This window comes from Bombina bombina, chromosome 6, assembly GCF_027579735.1.
Source record: "Bombina bombina isolate aBomBom1 chromosome 6, aBomBom1.pri, whole genome shotgun sequence".
Taxonomy (NCBI): Eukaryota; Metazoa; Chordata; class Amphibia; order Anura; family Bombinatoridae; genus Bombina; species Bombina bombina.
The window spans coordinates 230,485,137-230,502,875 of record NC_069504.1 but is presented as its reverse complement, the minus strand read 5'-3'; the positions used below and the strand labels follow the sequence as shown (position 1 = coordinate 230,502,875).

At 35.4% G+C, this 17,739-nt stretch overlaps 1 protein-coding gene across 4 annotated transcripts in view; it reads right to left on the bottom strand.

Moving 5' to 3' along the window:
* PPP1R12A (protein phosphatase 1 regulatory subunit 12A) overlaps nt 1-17,506 on the bottom strand; it is an 875,274-nt gene extending 857,768 nt beyond the window's left edge. For all 4 annotated transcript variants that reach the window (XM_053716754.1, XM_053716755.1, XM_053716757.1 and 1 more), the window contains exon 1: nt 17,027-17,506. In XM_053716754.1, the coding sequence (XP_053572729.1) occupies nt 17,027-17,263 (237 nt within the window). In that variant the 5' untranslated portion in view covers nt 17,264-17,506. The remainder of the gene's footprint in view (nt 1-17,026) is intronic.
* Nucleotides 17,507-17,739: the final 233 nt, after the last annotated feature.

The window sequence follows — 17,739 nt, the reverse complement described above, 5'->3', positions numbered from 1 at the left end:
ATTAAGGGTCTGCACCATAACAGGCTATTATACCTGTAAAATTATAAGCACTATACGTGAAGAATAATTTTCTTATAGATGCTGTTTTTCTTTATATGTTTATTTGCATTATTATTTCAAATCAACCCCTGGATGTACATAAGAACAGTTCATACGGTCTGAGAGAGTGACCTGTACCAGCAACATAAGGGGAAAGAAAATGAGGATTACAACTGTTTTAGTTTACACATGTGTTATGTATGTTTTCTGTCCTCAAAAAAAATAATAAAAACAAAAATTAAGTCACTACTGCAAAGCTAGACACCCAGTCTGCACAGCTGTTACTTCTGAATTTAAAATGTTCTTGTGAGCAATGCACCTTGCAACTTTTTATTACAACATTTCTACCTTTTAAATTATGTGACGTTAGACCAAGAGAAAAGGAAATAAAATTATTCAAGACATTTTAAAAACTTAGCAAAATTATTTTTTTGTCTGCTGCTATTTTGCAATGCAACTGCTAATTATATACATACATATAAATTAATTCACTCTCCAGTTAATAAACACATAATTTAACTGGTGTTTTAATGTAATCTGCCTGCAGTAAAATTTTCACTAAAAAAAAAAAAAAAAACAACAAATCTCATTGCAGAAAGTGAAGAAAAGTTCTGCCTCTGGGTCCATTCCCTAGTTTTGCATAACCAACACAGTTAAATGAATACACTTTTTACATCTGTGATTACCTTGTATCTAAGTCTCTGCAAACTGCCCCCTTATTTCAGTTCTTTTGACTGACTTGCATTTTAGCCAATCAGTGCTGACTCCTAGGTAACTCCCAGTGCATGAACACAATGTTATCTATATGACACAGATTAACTAACGCCCTCTAGATGAGAAAAACTGTCAAAATGCATCGAGATAAGAGGCGGCCTTCAAGGTCTAAGAAATTAGCATATGAGCCTACCTAGGTTTAGCTTTCATCTATGAATACCAAGATAACAATGCAAAATTGGTGATAAAAGTAAATTGGAAAGTTGTTTAAAATTACATTCCCTATATGACTCATAAAAGATTATTTTGGACTAGAGTGTCCCTTTAAACCAGGGCTCAACAAACCCACCCCTGGCTCCTAACTTTTTGAGTTATTCTCCATATATCTATATACCATATCCAACTGTCTGGCTCCAAAAAATATGCCTGGCTCCTAAATATTCTTACTGGCTCCTAATTTTTGAACATATTTGTCAAGCACTGCTTTAAGCGATTCAAGAGCCGAGTTATTGTGTCCAAGAGCGCTCCCTTTCTCATCTGTCCACTTTCTCATTGTGAGGCCAATTCTAAAAAATTTGAAAGTCTGGACATGGTTTTCCACGCAGACACTCGCAGGGGCAGCCCTCATGGAATTCTATAAAATAAAAAAAAAGGGGCTGTCCCTACAAATGGCAAGATGTCTCCCATAGATATATATGAAAGCTCTTTGCTATGTTAGTTTGCACTGGAGAACAAAGTATACAGGGAGAATTTGGCATGTTTAAACTTTAATATTACGCTTAATACATATCAAACACCACCATGCTATTTATAAATGCATAAGGTTTGTCTTTCAGAGTAATTAGTGTTTTGAGTATTTTGATAAAAATACAGCAGCTTTTAAGTTGCGAGGAAAAACAGGGAGATCTGTAGGGCGAAAATGTTTACAGAATTACACTGGAATTTGAGAGAGAGAATTTCAAATAAGCCCATGGAACGCCCGTGTTCAGCCCATTTTACGAAAAACATGAACTTCTATGTGTTTTTTGCACAACCAATATACTTAAAATTATGATTTATGCTGTGCATATTTATCACAATTTATTTATGTGTAAATTAAAGTAATTTTGCATATTTTGAAAGTACTTTTAATTATAAGCCTTTAGAGCCAAATAAAGACAAACTATTTTACTGAATCTGTGATATTGTCTTTTCATATTGGGAAGGAGCCGGTAACCTGCAATATACACTAGTTATACAACCGAGGAAGGAAAGGAAGATACCAACGACTGATACAAGCTGAACAAGCGCCTCCAGCTAGCACACCTGATCTATTCACACAGACCTTGGGAGAGACTGTGGGACGGCTGCGGTTCACCAGAAGGGGAAAGTATTAATACATATTAATCACCTGTTTGCATGTTTATTTATAACCCAAACACAATAAATCTTTTTGTTAGACCCCATTTATATGAGGCTCCGTTACACAATTTATTTCACTCTCATTTGACAGGCAGCTGCTGCAGCCAATAGGAGCTGCACCATACAACCTATGTAAGCTACTACCAGCACGCTCATGTGCTGGTAACTTGAAGCAGACTCAGCTGTGAAGTAGAACTGCACAAGCACAGTTCGCTAAGCCGTTTGCTCAGCTTAAACAGTGAATCTGCTTTACCGCAGGGTTTCACTGTCTGTGCAGAGATAACATCTTCACAGAAAAAAATGTTATAAAACGGTCAGATTTACTTCTATTATCAAATTTGCTTCATTCTCTTGGTATCCTTTATTGAAGAAGCAGCAATGCACTCCTGGGGGTAGCTGAACACATTGTGTGAGCCAATGACAAGGTGCATATGTGCAGCCACCAATCAGCTAGCTCCCAGTAGTGCATAGCTGTTCCTGAACATACCTATGTTATTCAACAAAGGATACCAAGAAAACGAAGCAAATTAGATAACAGAAGCACATTGGAAAGTTGTTTAAAAATGCATGTTCTATCTGAATCATGAAAGTTGGGGCAAGCAGTTAGAATGAAAGTGACACCTATAATGTTATTGTTTAAGTTAAATACAGGTAGCCCTCAGTTTACGCCGGGGTTAGGTTCCAGAAGGAATGGTTGTAAATCGAAACTGTTGTAAATTGAAACCCAGTTTATAATGTAAGTCAATGGGAAGTGAGGGAGTTAGGTTCCAGGCCCCTCTCAAAATTGTCATAAGTAACACCTAATACATTATTTTTACAGCTTTGAAATGAAGACTTCAAATGCTAAACAGCATTATAAACCTAATCAAATAATCACACAACACAGAGGATATAATTAAACTAAGTTAAATGAACAAAACCATTTGCTAAACATCATTATAAACCTAATAAAATAATCACACAACACAGACTTTACTTGCATTTTTCTTCAAACAGTTCTTTCTATGCATTACAATCTGGACTGATTTATAGACAGGAAGATCTTGTTCCTTTGAAATCTGCTCTATAGCTCAGGTCTGGTTAAACCGATTAATTTCAGCTTGCTTGGCTTGCATATCTTTGCTGCAACACAAGCGGACAGCTACACTTACTGGCTATTTTAATAAATGCACTGCTTCTCAATGCTTTTCAATAGCAGTCACATGACTGAAAAAAAAGAGTTGTTATTCTGAAACGGTGTAAATTGAACCGTTGTAAACCGAGGGCTACCTGTACAACTATTTAAATTGTTATGGTAAACATTATTCTCTTTCCAAATCAAGAACGGCTTAAACATTGATCAAGTATGAATGGTTAAAAGGGATTCAGATAGAGCATGTGATTTTAAATAACTTTCTAATTGACTTCTATTACCAATTTGTCTTCGTTCACTCACTGAATTGTAGTTTACTGCATCGATTACAAAGTGGTTTGTGAGTCTGTCACTCACCAAGCTGCCATCAGTTTCCAAGTGTATCTGAATATAGTCGTGTCAGCTAAACTACAAACCAGTGAGTGGATAATTTGAGGGGTGGCTCTGGGGAGGACCACAAACTGGTTACTGGTGGGAGATCAATGCCAGATACAAGGTCCGGTGAGGTAAGAGATGGCAAAGAGATAGCAAAGCACTTTTTTAAATTTAAAGAGATAGCAAAGCAGTGTTCTGATGACCGCTGCTTCATAAATACAGATAGCAGGTTTTCTTGTGAGAACCTGCAGTCGTAGGGGTGTGAAGCCTTTGAGAAATCGCCCCATTATGTATGATTAAATTAAGACTTGTTGCAGGACTTTGGAGGTCTCCATCTTTTTTGGCGTGTTTGGTTTAAATTGAATATAGCCTCTGAATGAGCTGTGCTGGATTAGATCTACTTTATTAGTATCTTTATTGTGCTCTAATTAAATTCTGGAACTCCGTGCACTAAGGTTCCCTATTATTATTTTTCAATATAGGGTTCCTTACTTCTTGGGCATTTTAAATATCCCCTGAGTTGGTTACACTATTGTTTCATGTACATGTATTTATGTTCTTCAGCAAACATTTTGGCTTATAAAGGTTTTTAGGTTTAACAAAAATGATCTGAGCCCTGCATAAAAGCATTAAAAAAATATGATCTTTTAAACGCCCTCCCTGTCAGGTGCCATTTGTCTACAACAAAGTTCCAATGTAAACAAAATTAGTAAAAATGTAAATCATGTGATTGCATGATTTCAATGATGGATTGGGTCAGACGGGGGTGCCTTTGATGCAAGGCACTCCCACCAGCCCGCCATCGCATATAGAAAGCGGATATTGTTTCAGGACAGCAAAACGGTTTGGACGTTCCATGTCATCCCAACGGTGCTAAAGCACTGCACAGTTAGGACGGCATGGAACATCCTAACGGCGTGAAAGGGTTAAAGCAGATATGCCCAAAAAAGTACATTGAAATGTATCCACAGATCTTTGATCCATATAGTTTACTATGCTTAGCACATGCACAAGTACATCACACTGACAAATGTTCACAACAAAATAGAGCCATGTAAAGTATGGGCAAAATGATAGAAAATGTTTTATTCAACATTATGTATTATTGCAAAACTCCAGTATGCAAAAGTAGCACTGACCTGGCTGATCATCCACCATATTTCACAACTAGCCTCACATGAACTTGTGATAATATACCAGGCTGCCACAAGGCTTTATAACTTCTCTCACATTGCTCATTATTTAAATCAGTAGAAGACCCAATTTAACCCCTTGCCCCTCCCTCTCCACATATAGGTCATTGTGCAGATCTATTCCAAGCCAAAGAATCTTCTATTCATTGAGCTTCTTGAAACTTAGTAATAGTTGATTCTGTGTACATAAATTTGCAGGGGAGCAATGGCATTACAGGGACGGTAAAGTCAAAATTAAACTTTATTAACTCAAATAGAACATGCAATATGATACAACTTTCCAATATACTTGTCTAATTTTCTTTGTTTTCTTGGTATCCATTGTTGAAAAGCATAAGTAGGTAGGCTCAGGAGTAATGCACTACTGTGAGCTAGCTGCTTGTCATTGCTCACTCAATGTGTTCACCTAGTTCCCAGTAGAGCATCACTCTCCTTCTACAAAAGGATACCAAGAGAATCAAACAAATTTGATAAAACAAAATCTAAAATCTGAAAATTGTATGCTCTATCTGAATCATAAAAGAAAAAAAGTTGGTTCAATGTCCCTTTAAGGTATATTTCTTAAAGGCCATAATACCCAAATGTTTAAACACTTGAAGGTGATGCAGTATAGCTGTAAAAAGCCGACTAGAAAATATCTCCTGAACATCTCTATGTAAAAAAGAAAGATATTTTACCTCAAAAGTTCCTCAGTAGCCACCTCCCATTGGAAAGGATTTCTAAGCAGCATTTTAGTGTGTCTGTCCTGGGACAGCTGAAAGGATGAGCCTCGTGAACTCTCCTATTATTTCACCAATCAGGTAAAGGAAGCTTACTATGAAATCTCATGAGAGTTAAGTCAAATCTCATGAGATCACAGTAAGAGTTCATGACCTCAGCACTGCTGATGCTGATTGGCTGCTGTTCATTTCTTCATTTTTTTTTTACCTGCAGCTGGGAGCAGCTGAGTATAACTTTTTACACAGAACTTACTCTGCTGAGGTGAGGAGATTGTGAGGTAAAATATCTTCCTTTTTTACATAGAGATGCTCAGGTGATATTTTCCTGTCAGCTTTTTACAGTTATACTGCATCAGTTTCAAGTGATTTAGCATATGAGTATTATGTCCCTTTAACTATGTACATAGATTTTATAACATTTTTGCTGTGAAGGAGAGGTATGTCATTTCTGCAGACACAAATTCACAGTTTTGAATAGGGCTGCAACTAACGATTATTTTCATAATCGATTAATTGGCCTATTATTTTTTTGATTAATCGACTAATTGGATAAAAAATAAATAATTTTTTTCCATTATTTAAAATAAAATCCACATACTGAGTGTTATAAATATAAACTTCCGACTAAAACTTTACATTAAAACAACTGTTGGTCCAATTTTTAATTAGCAGAACAATTTTTATAATTAAGCAAAACAAAACCACAAACTGTTTGAAAAGAGGTAGAAATAGTAAGAGGTAGACTATCACTGTTAATAACATTCTGTTATTCACTCTTTCAGAAACATTGCATTGAAATGCAAAAATGACATGATGCTCCTCCTGGATGAGGCTGGCTCTCTTTTTTGCAGCCGCAACAGAGAAGAGGTGCTTAGATGGTGTTGAGGTGCCTGAGATGCATAAAAAGGGTTTTGCCAATTTCACCAAGGTGGGCTATTTATCTTTGTTAGTTCTCCACCAATGCAAGCGGCCTCTTGACAAAGTAAGTCTGGACTTAATTTTAACATAAAAATATCTTGAAGAAAAGAGGTCCTTTAGGCTAAAGGCATAGCCATAAAACACAATACCATGTGCAGGAGCTCATTGTAGTAAAGCAGCTGGTGCTGTGCACAGACCAACTAATTGCAAACCAACTAATCGATTATGAAAATAGTTGTCAACGAATCTCATAATCGATTATGCCGATTAGTTGTTGCAGCTCTAGTTTTGAGAAATACATAACCATGAATATGTGATATCTTCGAAACAGAAATAAATGCCAAAAATAATATTACAGAAACCTATGGGAGTGCATGACCTATAGAGTGCATTAATGGAATTAAATTTACAAACAAAAAAAGTAAACATCCATGAATATACATAATTAAAAACTAATCAGAATGAATAACCTTTGGTATGAAATGTATCTTAAAGTGAATGTAAACTTAAAGACCAGTATCAATAAATACTCTTAAAAGGGACACTGAACCCAATTTTTTTCCTTTCATGATTCAGATAGAGCATGCAATTTTAATCAACTTTCTAATTTACTCCTATTATCAATTTTTCTTCGTTCTCTTACTATCTTTATTTGAAAAAGAAAATCCAGAACCCTGGACAGCACTTGTTTATTGGTGGATGAATTTATCCACCAATCAGCAAGAACAACCTAGGTTGCTCACCAAAAATGGGCTGGCATCTAAACTTACATTCTTGCTTAAAGGGACACTGTACCCAATTTTTTTCTTTTGTAATTCAGAAAGGGCATGCAATTATAAGCAACTTTCTAATTTACTCCGATTATCAATTTTTCTTTGTTCTCTTGCTATCATTATTTGAAAAAGAAGGCATCTATACTTTTTTTTGGTTTCAGTACTCTGGACAGCACTTTTTTATTGGTGGATGGATTTATCCACCAATCAGCAAGGACAACCCAGGTTGTTCACCAAAAATGGGCCGGCATCTAAACTCACACTCTTGCATTTCAAATAAAGATACCAAGAGAATGAAGAAAATTTGATAAAAGGAGTAAATTAGAAAGTTGCTTAAAATGTCATGCTCAATCTGAATCACGAAAGAAAATTTTTGGGTACAGTGTCCCTTTAAAGATGCCAAAATAAGGAAGAACATTTGCTAAAATAGGAGTAAATTAGAAAGTTGCATGCTCTCTGAATCACAAAAGAAAAATGTGGGTTCAGTGTCTCTTTAAAAACAGGAGCACTTTAATTCTTTAAAGTTTACAAAGATGCTGCTTTTTTTTTTTTTTTTTTTTTTTTTTTATATACTTACCTTTGCATTATGGTAAACCTAAACGCTGATCCTTCTCTGCCCGCATCTGCTGCTTGCATTAGCATATCAATGACTAATTTGGCTTCCTCCAATCGTTGCCCCACGAGCTGGATGCCAATGGGGACACCCAACGATTGGAGGAAGCCAGATTCGTCATTGATCTGCTAAAGAAAGCAAACTTTGCAGGTGGAGGATCAGTGTTTATGTTTACCATAATGCAAAAGGTATTTTAAAAAATAAACATTTTTGTAAACTTTAATGAATTAAAGTGCTCCTGTTTTTAAGAGTATTATTTGATATTTGCCTTGAATTCATTAAAATTTACATTCATTTTAAATAGAAACTATATTTAAATAGTTTTTTTATTTAAAATGTTTTATGTTTTATCCACCCTGCATGTGGCATTTCTATTTTGTGAAATGTAAAAACAAAAACATTATAGCCAATCTAGATGGCTAAACTCAGGAGTGGAATCTAGGGTACAAATAAAAGTGTTATATTTCCTTACAGCATTTTATTTTAAATTAAATTCTCTTACTTTGCGTTTAACGCTTGTGAAAGAGTAAAACACAGTCAGGAGCACCTTTTCAAATGAGGATATTGTCAGCACCAATCAGGCGCAGGAATTTAAATATCACTGGTCTGATCCTCATCTGGAACATCACCACACTAACCCATAAAACATTGTTTGCCTAAAAATAATAGTTAACGCTGGTCAGTACGATATAATCAAGTCAAGCAAAATGCAAAGAAAGTTGTGTTTATTAAACACTGCAATGTTTTATTGTGTAAAAGGAAGGAAAACGTATTCAAAACAGCTCATTTAAAAAAATAAAAATAAAACAAAAGTTAACAGTTTTATGAAGTAAACCTAAGCAAAATATTAAAGGGACACTCAAGCAAAAATTAAACTTTCATGATACAGATAGAGCATGCAATTTAAACCAACTTTCTTCCATTAATTTGTGCACAGCAGTCGCCAGCTCCTACTGAGCATGTGCAAGAACTCACAGCATATATACGTATATGCATTTCTGATTGGCTGATGGCTTTCATGTGATACAGAAGGCGTGGAAATAGATATAACTGAAATTTGTAAGAAAAAAAAAAAAATCTACTCATTTGAAGTTCAGATTAAGTACTATTGCATTGTCTTGTTATCATACAGTATATTTTGATTGTGCAAAACTACTGTATTTACTGGTACATGACATTACAACAGGCTTTGGAGAATGGTAAAAGTCACAAAGCAATCCTCTGATCTACCAGTCAATTTATCTTTTGAAAACATCTAATGTACATTTTTCTCTGCAGTGTTAAAGGGACAGTCAACACCAAAATTGTCATGGCTTAAAAAGATAGATAATGCCTTTACTACCCATTCACCAGCTTTGTATACAACATTGTGCTCAAGCCTGTGAAGATGTGCACAACACAGCACTAATTGACTAAAATGCAAGGTAATAGATGAATAAAAAGTCATGTAATCAGGGGTCTGTCCGAAGAGGCTTTAGGTACAAGGTAATCACAGAGGTAAAAAGTATATTAAAGGGACACTAAACCCAAATTTTTTCTTTCATGATTCAGATAGAGCATGCAATTTTAAGCAACTTTCTAATTTACTCCTATTATCACATTTTCTTCCTTCTCTTGGTATCTTTATTTGAAATGCAAGAATGTAAGTTTAGATGCCGGACCATTTTTGGTGAATAACCTGGGTTATTCTTGCTGATTGGTGCATAAATTCATCCACCAATAAAAAAAGAGCTGTCCAGAGTTCTGAAACAAATAAAAAGCTTAGATGCTTTCTTTTTTCAAATAAAGATAGCAAGTGAACGAAGAAAAATTGATAAAAGGAGTAAATTAAAAAGTTGCTTAAAATTGCATGCTCTATCTGAATCATGAAACAAAAAAATTGGGTTCAGTGTCCCTTTAATATAACCAAGTTGGCTGAGCAAAACTGGGGAATGGGTAATAAAGGGATTATCTATCTTTTTACAAAAACATTTTGGAGTAGACTGTCCCATAAATAAGAATATCTATAATGATATATGTAGACTTATAAATCTTGCAAGTTCTGTGCTCATCAATAAAAAAAATTAATGGCAAAATGTAAACCTTATGGAGCTTGAATTAAGCTGGATTTTCACACATTTACTATAGCATACTTCTAAGACATAAACAAGGTAGGACATGTTAATGCTCGAGAAAGTTGAGTGCTACTATACTTATTTCTCTAGGTTTGCAATTTATATCTGGCAAAGATCTTAGCATCCACCATCCTAACCAAGAAAATTGTCAGGACTTGAATGTTGTGATCTTACGCTTCAGAAGCATTAGATAAGGTCAAGGGGTTTTGACACAAAAAGTCAAGGCTAATGATTCAAGCTATATCAGAGAAAATATATTGAACTCTGAATACAAAAGACCCATTTGCTAGTGTAGTCTACATTATTTTAAAATACATACAATTTGTATGTCTTCTTAACCAAAAACACATAGCAGTAAAGCGAAATGCACATGCACCGAGCCATATAAGAAGTGGCTTGCATACATATTACCAAGTATGTTTTTAAAATCTAATTGTTATGATGATATATTCCAACTAAACACACAGACTAGATTTTGTGTTAAATCGAAGACACCCATTATTCTGGCACATATAGTTTTTATAAACGGTTTTCATTTTATTTAGTGCCATATTTAACAAAGGTTACACATTTCTATTAATACCATAAAAAGATTTATAAAATCTTGCGTATACTACACCTGAACGTGTTCTAATGACATACATAGTAAATTCCCTTTTGGTTCTGCCATTGCCAGCTCTGAAAAATCTTAACAGTAGGAAATTAAATTTTAAAATGAAATATCTGTATATATGTGTTTTTTTTATTTATTCTCTTCAAAACATAACTGGGAAAATCTTTTTTTTTTTTTTTTTTTAAATGAGAAAATCGTATTGTTTCAAATATAACTGAAACAGCCACAAATACAGCTTTGAACTGCAGCACAAGCCTGGTTGGTGCTTTTGCTTGCCACCTATTGCATTATCTCCCAATGACAGCCTGCCCTTATTTGGCCAACAAAGATTCAAACCCAGACAGCTACAAATATAACATGCAAACTGAATTCAGTTTAAGGCTAACATTGCTTGACTACAAACCTAAATTTCTGTTCATAACTTTTGTTGCTATAAATCCATCAGACAACAAATGATGAGATCAAATAAGGAATAGCCATCATGATATGTATTCTTAAAAGGAACACTAAAATTAAAATGTAATGGCTTAAAAGGTATGCCATTTAAATAAAAAAAAAATAATAATAATTGACTTCAGTAATCAATTTTGCTTTGTTCTCTTGCTATCATTTACTCAAGAGTAACCCTTGGTTCGCTCGTAGTAGATGAGGAGCATGCAGGCGTTTAACATTCTTTGCAACAATTTTTATATTAACATTATATATATATTGTTGCAAACACGGCTGCCAAAAAGCACTAAAAACGTGCAAGCTCCTGAGCTCTTACGAGCCAACCTAGGTTTACTCTTTATAGGGACAACAAAGTACAAATTAATCTTTCATTATTCAGATAGGGCATTTCATTTTAAACAACTTTCCAGTTTACTTTGATCAAATTTGCTTTTTTCCCCGCTCTTTTTTTTTTGTTAAAGGCTAAACCTAGGTAGGCAGTCACTAATTACCTGAAACGCAAGTCTGTCAAAAGATCTGAGATAAGGAGGCCGCCTTCAGAAGCTTAGCTACAAGGTAATCACAGACGTAAAAAAGTATATTAATATAACAGTGTTGGTTATGCAAAAATGGGGAATGGTAAATAAAAGGGATCATCTACCTTTTTAAACAACATTTTTGGTGTTGACTGTCCCTTTATGAAAACCGCAATAAAATGTCACACTCTGAATCATGAAAGTTTAATTTTGACTTAAAGGGACACTGAACCCAACATTTTTATTTCATGATTCAATTAGAGCATGAAATTTTAATCAACTTTCTAATTTACTCCTATTATTAATTTTTCTTCGTTCTCTTGCTATCTTTATTTTGAAAGCAGGAATGTAAATCTTAGCAGCCAGCCCATTTTAGGTTCAGCAAAATGGATTGTGCTTGCTTATTGGAGGCTTACATTTACCCACCAATAAGCAAGCATAACCCAGGTTCTCAACCAAAAAAATGGGCCGGCTCCTATGCATCACATTCCTGCTTTTTAAATAAAGATAGCAAGAGAACAAAGAAAAATTGATAATAGGAGTAAATTATAAAGTTGCTTAAAATTGCATGCTCTGAATCGTGAAAGAAAAAAAATTGGGTTTAGTGTCCCTTTAAGTTTAAATTTTGGTGTTTGACTTTTGTCCCTTTAAAAGCAAGAAAGGTTGTATCTAAAAATGCGATTCTACAAACAAACATTTATTTAACCCCTTCCAACCCGGACTTATTTGTCTACATCAGAACAAACTTCAGATGTAAACAAATAAGTTTATGCGATCACTCGATTTCAATAGCGGTACCGTGTCTGGTGGGTGTGCCCTTTGATGCTAGGCACGCCCTCCAGCCTGCGATCCCATTCAGAAAGCGCCTTTGGCTTAAAGGGACAGTACACTGTAAAATTGTTTTTCCATTAATGTATTTTAAATGACTTGTTATACCACCTGCAGAGTATAAAATATTTGAGAAATTGCATTTTCAGGTTTATTTGTGTATATGAAGTAGCTGGTTTTGTGCTTTGAAACCACAGCCTATTACAATGGGTTGAACTTAAGGTAATATCAGATCTCATTATGTTATCGCTTTGTGTACGCAGACTTGCTTCCTTATCTTATAATTGTCTGGAACATCATAGCTCAATACAAAAGAGAGAACAATGGAAAATTATTTTATTACTTAACTATCCTGCATCCTACTGAGAGTGCAACTTCTTCTGCTGACTGTGTTTACTTAGGCTTGTCAATAGCGTATACTCCAGTATCAAAACTTTCAGTATAGGTTGGGAAACCACAAGCTAAATCAGCTATTTCAAATGCTGAAATAGGAGTAAAGGAGCTACTTGCAACCAATTTAATACACTCTAGCAGGTAAAAAGGATCATTGGGAATAATTTAAAGGGGAGAAAGTTTTTGGGTGAACTGTCCCTTTAAGTAGAGCCAAAAGGCTTGAACGTTCTAAAACGTCCTAAGGGTGTTAAAGCCCACTGCGGTTAGGACAGCTTGGAAAGTCCTAAGGGCGGGAAGGGATTAAAAATTTTAAAGTTCATGCAACCTACAACCAATTTTAAAAAAAAAAAAAAAAAAAAAAAAAAAAAAAAAAAAAAAAAGTGTGCACATGCATTAAGCACTTGAGCATGACCATAGTCTGCTTGTGTACAAAACGTATTTTAGTATTGGTCTCAGATCATATGCACTTTAAAATGTTCTTCTTTACAAATAATAACTTTTAAAATTTTGAATTTTGCAAGGGAAACTATACTCCGTTTGAATAACAGACCTGAGGAATGCTAATAGCGTGGCTATCTAAAACTTTTATAGGCTATTCTATAAAAGGTATATGTTAATGCAATAATCACATAGAAAGGGGTTAAACACTAAAGCAAAGTCCTGCTTGTAAGTTATACTTTGCAAGGCACGACTGGTGAACCAGTAGGTTCTGCAGTTGCTCAATCCGACCAATCACTAACTTTGTCCTCAAGTGCTACAAGGCTCAAGTTGCGAGGTTAAAAACAGTTATCTAAGGCCAGTAACACAAGAATGGAAAGCTCTAACAAATCAGAGCATGTAATGTTTGCATTAGAATCCTTTTAAAATTATATAGCTTTATGGTTGCTAAAATGTAGATTTTAGAAGAGCCAAATCCCACAAACCAGGATGTCACTGCTACAATTTTACTTGTAACCCCATTTTAGATGAATCTCTACCGTTAGTTACCTATATCCAGATGCCATTGTTTGACTCCTAACAATGTTTGATTGACAGCTACATTTGATAAACACCTCCAAAATACTAGGAGCCAGAACCTTAAAGTGCATGTAAAGTTTAATGAGAAAGTGCCCGTTTTTTAAAAAAATACTCTTAAAAACAGCGGCACCTTCATTCATTAAAAAGTTTACATTTAAGCTGTTTAAAAAAAAAAAAAAAATAAATAAATAAATAAATAAATACTTACCTTTTTCCTTAGGACAGCAGAACGGCAATCTTCCACCTGCAGATCCCGCTGTACGTAGCACAGCAATGATTAATCCGGCTTCCTCCAATCATTGTGTGCACCCCAGCTCATGAGGCCACCAGATTTGTCATCGATATGCTAAGTACAGCATGAGAAGCAGCGGAGGATCGCCGGTCTGGTTTTCCTAAAGAAAAAGGTAAGTATTAATAAAAAAAAAAAATTTTAAAAGAACACGCTTAAAGGGACAGTCAACACCAGAATTGTTGTTTTAAAAGATAGAAAATCCCTTAATTACCAATTCCCCAGTTTTCCATAACCAACAGTTATAATACATGCTTTACCTCTGTAATTACCTTGTATCTAAGCCTCAGCAGACTGCCCCCCTTATTTCAGTTCTTTTGACAGACTTGCATATTAGCCAATCAGAGCTGATCCACAGTAAATTCACGTTCATGAGCTCAATGTTATCTATATGAAAACACATGAACCAATGCCCTCTAGTGATGAAAAACGTGATCAAAAAGCATTTAGATTAGAGGCGGCCATCAAGGTCTAAGAAATTTGCATATGAACCTCCTAGGTTTAGCTTTCAACTAAGAAAACCAAGAGAACAAAGCAAAATTGGCGACAAATGTAAATTGGAAAGTTGTTTAAAATGACATGCCCTATTTGAATCATGAAAGTTTTTGGGACTTGACTGTCCCTTTAAAAGTAAAGTTTAATGGATGAAAGTGCACCCGTTTGAGCATTTTTAAAAACCGGGCACTTTCTCATTACACTTTACATTAAGCCTCTTTAGGTTTCAATGTATAATTTATCTGTATGTAAACCACTTCTTGCAACAGCATATTTTTTTTTTATTTATTTATTTATTTTAAAAAGTGTCTAGTTCCTAAATACTTTTAAAATGTATTTAAAAAAAAAAAAAAAAGTCACAGTATGGTTGTGTACAGATTCACAAAAACACTGTGGCACATATTAATATTTGTTCTACCACATTCCATCAAGAACAGAATTTTATTGATGTAGTAATGAATGGTGCATAGGTACATATTTTTAAGTGACATGACATCTAAGCACATACATTAAAGGGACATGAAACCCAACAAATTTATTTCAAGATACAGATAGAGAATACAATTTGAAGCAGCTTTCTAATTTACTTCTATTATCTAATTTGTTTCATTCTCTTAGCATTATTTGTTGAAGGCACAGCAATGCACTATTTTGTAACTGAACACATGGGTGAGCCAATGACAATCAGTATATATATATATATATATATATATATATATATATATATATATATATATATATATATATATATATATATATATATATATACATACATCCATCCATCCAACAATCAGCAGCTAGAACCTAGGTTATTTACTGCTCCTGAGCTTTCCAAGATAAACCTTTCAGCAAAGGATAACAAGAGACGGAAGCAAATTAAATAGAAGTAAATTGGAAAGTTGATTAAAATTGTATTCTCTATCTGAATCATGAAAGAAATGTTTGGGGTTTCATGTCCCTTTAAATGTATAAACCAGTCACAGTTTGACTATATACTCAGAAAACGCCTCTGGGGGCCAGAAGAATGTAGCATTCTCAAAAGGTAAGAGATCTTATGTATTTTTTTATTTAGGTACATTCCAAATTTTCCCCCATAAGTAGATTTGGTTTTATGTCTATTTAAATAACAAAAATATGTAGTAACACTATGAAGAAGGTGTAGAAAGAATGACAGGGCAATAAAAGCACACTTCTAGTTGCTTACAAAACTAGTGTACAGTACAAGCCTCTAAGAAAAATCATCATGGAAAATAAAATAAAAATGTTCCATGTATATTCTCTCAGGCAACTTATTAATGTTAAAAATAGTTTTAAAATAATATTAAAAAAACAACCTTCCAACACAAACTGTCTCCTAAATGGATGTTGATTCCAATTTAAATGTATACACTATGCTGCAGCAACAAGCACTTCATAAAAGGAATCACCATAAATTGTTTAATAAATGTGGACTGCATTGTAAGCTTTATTTCCTGCAGCTATAAACTGCAGGATTGCTTGGAAAGGGGAAAGGTCATGTCAAAGCAAAATTATGTCAAACCATGGGAACAAATTGATTCTCACAGCACCAGAAGACTCACTATCTATTTAGCCATAAACAGGAGCTAGTGGGGAGAACATAAATTGTTATTTGACGAATATAAACCTCCTACATGCAATATTTACATTGTAGCTAAATAATGCTGCTGTGCTACCTTTAAACAAGAGATTGCAAAGCAAACTATTCTATGGGACACATTCTAAAGAGTAAAAGGGCACTAATAAATAAAATAAAAAAAATGTAAAGATGGGAAACGTACTATTATAAATGTGTATTCTACAAGAGATGGCCATCAAAACATCAAACAAACTTTAGTTAACATTAACCCCAATGTCACCATTTCTTATGTTGTCCCCTGTAAAGCACACTCCACATACATTCTGTCATAACAATTCACTAACTGCTGATTTATGCCTAAACAAGACGACTACATTAACCTACACAGTTTCAAGTCTTGTGTTTCTAAACTATTTTTCTTTGGGTGAACCACTGCATTCCTTAACATAAAGTGTCACCCTGATGTATCTTAAGTGCTAAATGTCACTAAGAACAGACCAAAACATTATAGGCTTTTACTTCTTAAGAACGTAATGGGAACACACTAAATGAAAAGCAACCTTATATTTAATAGTATCAACATTATACTATTTCGTTAACCCTTATAAAGATTTGTCTCACCGTATGTACTTATTCTGAAATACACTGTACTGTAACCACACACCCTGGCTAAAATCAGGGCAATCTGAGGGACAAGCTCCCCTGTATGTGGCCTGCACACAAGCCAGGTGACAGAGGGCTGCCTCCTCCAGACCAGAGCTGCAGTCCCGTCAGGGCACAAGTGGCAGTGACAACACAACCCTATCTGGTGCAGTAAAGGATTGAGCTATGACAGTACCTGGTGCAGGGCGGTGAGTCCGTCCACATTAGCGTAGTTGATGTCGGCTCCTCTGTCCAGCAATTTGAGTACCTCCTCGCTGTCCCCGCTGGAGCAGGCGGCCAAGAACACAGCTCCGTCATCGAACTTTACCTTGGTCTTTTTCCTCTTGATGACGTGCGGCTCCAAGTCAGTTTCCGAACCGATCCAGCGCTTCAGCTGCTCGTTCCTCTTCTGCTTGGCATCCGCCATCTTCATTCCCTCCCCCTTCCCAGCCCTGGGTACTTCCCTTCAAGCCTGTAACTTTCCTTCTCGGTGCCCTCCAATAGTTCCAGTTGTGAGAGTTATATGAGGTTTAACACCCCGGTGACCGCAGCAACCTATACCACACACGGCTCCGGGGCCCACACCCTATTCTGTCTTAGTGACAGTGTGACACACACAGGCCCGGACCGGCTGCGCACACACAATGCGCGGCCGCGACGACCATCTGCATAATCTCGCGATAATGCGAAAGGTTGTGATACAATCTAAAGCAGCGTAAAACCTGCTCTCTGACGCCTATGGCTGTGGGCGGACCCCAAGCTGCACGCCCACACGTAGGCGTGACCTAGAAATCTGATAGGTCCCTTGGACTGTATGACATCACATCTTCCCTGTCTTAGAAGGGTGATTACAACCAAACAAGGAGTTAGGTGATGAGATGTCACTTCAAAAGTAACAAAGGAGAAGTC